This window comes from Babylonia areolata, chromosome 18, assembly GCF_041734735.1.
Source record: "Babylonia areolata isolate BAREFJ2019XMU chromosome 18, ASM4173473v1, whole genome shotgun sequence".
In the NCBI taxonomy this organism is placed as follows: domain Eukaryota; kingdom Metazoa; phylum Mollusca; class Gastropoda; order Neogastropoda; family Buccinidae; genus Babylonia; species Babylonia areolata.
In genome coordinates, this window is record NC_134893.1 from 24,498,142 (window position 1) to 24,500,641 (window position 2,500).

Below are 2,500 nucleotides of genomic sequence, written 5' to 3' on the forward strand. Positions count from 1 at the left end.
TCACGAGATAAGTGTGCTAAAGAACCAGGTGTACTCAGAGAGGTAATTATCAGCTAAGTGTGCTAAATACTCAGGTGTACACAGAAAGGTACTCGCTCCCTAGCTAAGAGTGCTAAATACCCAGGTATACACAGAGAGGTACTCACTAGCAATGTGTGCAAAATACCCAGGTATACAAAGAGAGGTACTCACTAAGTGGGCTAAATAGCCAGGTGTACATAGAGAGGTATAACCAGGTGTATGGAGAGAGGTAAACACTCACTCTCCTTGTTGTCCAGTTCCACCTGGATATAGCGGACCTGGGGCATAGCTTTGATGGACACGCGCTCTCCAAAGGCCGTGTTGTTCTCCAGGCGCCTCACTGAAACATATCGACTTCACTGTACATGCGGGAGACAACTGTTCTACCACTACCACCACCATCACCACGCCAAAAGCTGAAATATCCTCAACGACGCCAGTGATGGAAGCAGGCCACCAAATTTTGAACTGTACATGCACGCACGCACGCGCGCACACACACACACACACACACGCACACGCACACACAAACACACACAGACCGTGAACAGGAAGTATAAACTAAACCAATAACAGACCAGCTCACAAACTAACCAACCAAAGAAAACCACCAGACTCCTGTGGTACAGAGACGTTAGGACAGGATATATGGACGTTAAAACACTACTCAAACTCTGCAGACAAGTGGGGTGACCTCAGACTGTAGTAAGGAATACCAGGACAGGAGGTATGGATGTTAACACACTACTCACATTGTGCAGACTCATGAGGGAACCTCAGGCTGTAGTAGGAGACGCCAGGACAGGATGTATGGACGTTAACACACTACTCACACTCTGCAGATTTGGGGTGACTTCAAGTCAGGATGTATGGACGTTAACACACTACACACACTCTGCACACACGTGGAGTGACCTCAGGACAGGATGTATGGACCTTAACACACTATTCACACTCTGCACACACGTGGAGTCAGTGTCAGTGTCAGTAGCTCAAGGAGGCGTCACTGCGTTCGGACAAATCCATATACGCTACACCACATCTGCCAAGCAGATGCCTGACCAGCAGCGTAACCCAACGCACTTAGTCAGGCCTTGAGAAAAAAAAAAGAAAAAAAAAAGATAAGCTTACATAAATAAATAAATAATAATTATGATATAAAAAAGGTAGTAGTGATGAAAATAATTTAAAAAAATAAATAAATAAATAAATTATTAAATAAATAAGACAACACGTGGAGTGACCTCAGGACAGGATGTATGGACGTTAACACACTACTCACACTCTGCAGACACGTGGAGTGACCTCAGGACAGGATGTATGGACGTTAACACACTGCTCACACTCTGCAGACTTGGGGTTACCTCAGGACAGGATGCATGGACCTTAACACACTACTCACACTCTGCAGACTTGGGGTGACCTCAGGACAGGATGTATGGACGTTAACACACTACTCACACTCTGCAGACTCATGAGGTGACCTCAGGCTGTAGTAGGGGATGCCCGGACCCAGGCAGGACAGGATGTAGAAGTTGGCAGTGGGGCTGAAGGACACGCTGATGTACTGACACCTCTCTTTGTCCACCTCACACGTCACGCACTCCAGCTTCTTGTTCGACACGTTCACGCTGTGAAGGGGGTGGTGGGTAGTGGTTGTGATGGGGTGGAGGAGAAGGGTTGAGACAGGGAGAGAGAGAGAAAGAAAACAAGCAACAAAGATGTCACATGATTAAGCTGTGTGAGTCTGTTGGGTGTCTTGAATGAACAGTATTATTGATATTGTGTTTATTGTGTATATGAACAGTACAAAACATGCATTTACGGCTTTACACAGATGTGAAAGCAACGTGCGTGCGCGCGCGCACACACACACACACACACACACACACACACAAGTTGCTTTTACATCTGTGTAAATATATATACATATATGAAAACTTTATTAATGAAAAAAATATTTTTGGGTGCATACTCTGCTAGTCATGGTTTGATCACCAACTTTATGGGACAATTTAGGAACACAAACTCAAAACTTGAGGTATATATAAAAGAGCTTTAAATTAGAACTGTTGAAGTCGAGCTCACTGACCTCTACAGACTGTAAACAGCAAAATATATCATCTTTCCATAACCTGCTGTCTTCAAAAAGTCAATCTGTATGCATGGTGTTATACATGGAAATGTCTTGAAAAAGATTACATTTACACGACGCACTTAAAAACTAATGACCACAGACACAATGTGTTCCACATACCTAAACGAAGAAGAAACCTGTACAAATCCAGCTTCTTGTACTCAAGTGGAAATTTATGGAATAACCTCCGACCCACTTTAAAATGTATTACAAACAAAAACGTGTTTTAAGAAAAAATCTTTAACTCTCTCCATACGAACGGCGAAAGAGATGACGTTAACAGCGTTTCACCCCAGTTACCATCATCAAAATATTGCAAGCGGAAGGCTCTTATACTGAAGA

At 43.7% G+C, this 2,500-nt stretch overlaps 1 protein-coding gene across 13 annotated transcripts in view; it reads right to left on the reverse strand.

Annotated features, from left to right (window-relative positions):
* The window catches only part of LOC143292584 (dipeptidyl peptidase 4-like), a 395,699-nt gene that overhangs the window by 11,245 nt on the left and 381,954 nt on the right, over window positions 1-2,500 (reverse strand). For all 13 annotated transcript variants that reach the window (XM_076603024.1, XM_076603023.1, XM_076603020.1 and 10 more), the window contains 2 exons: window positions 1,483-1,652; window positions 263-361 (listed from right to left, as the gene is read on the reverse strand). In XM_076603024.1, coding sequence (XP_076459139.1) covers window positions 263-361; window positions 1,483-1,652 — 269 coding nt within the window. The remainder of the gene's footprint in view (window positions 1-262; window positions 362-1,482; window positions 1,653-2,500) is intronic.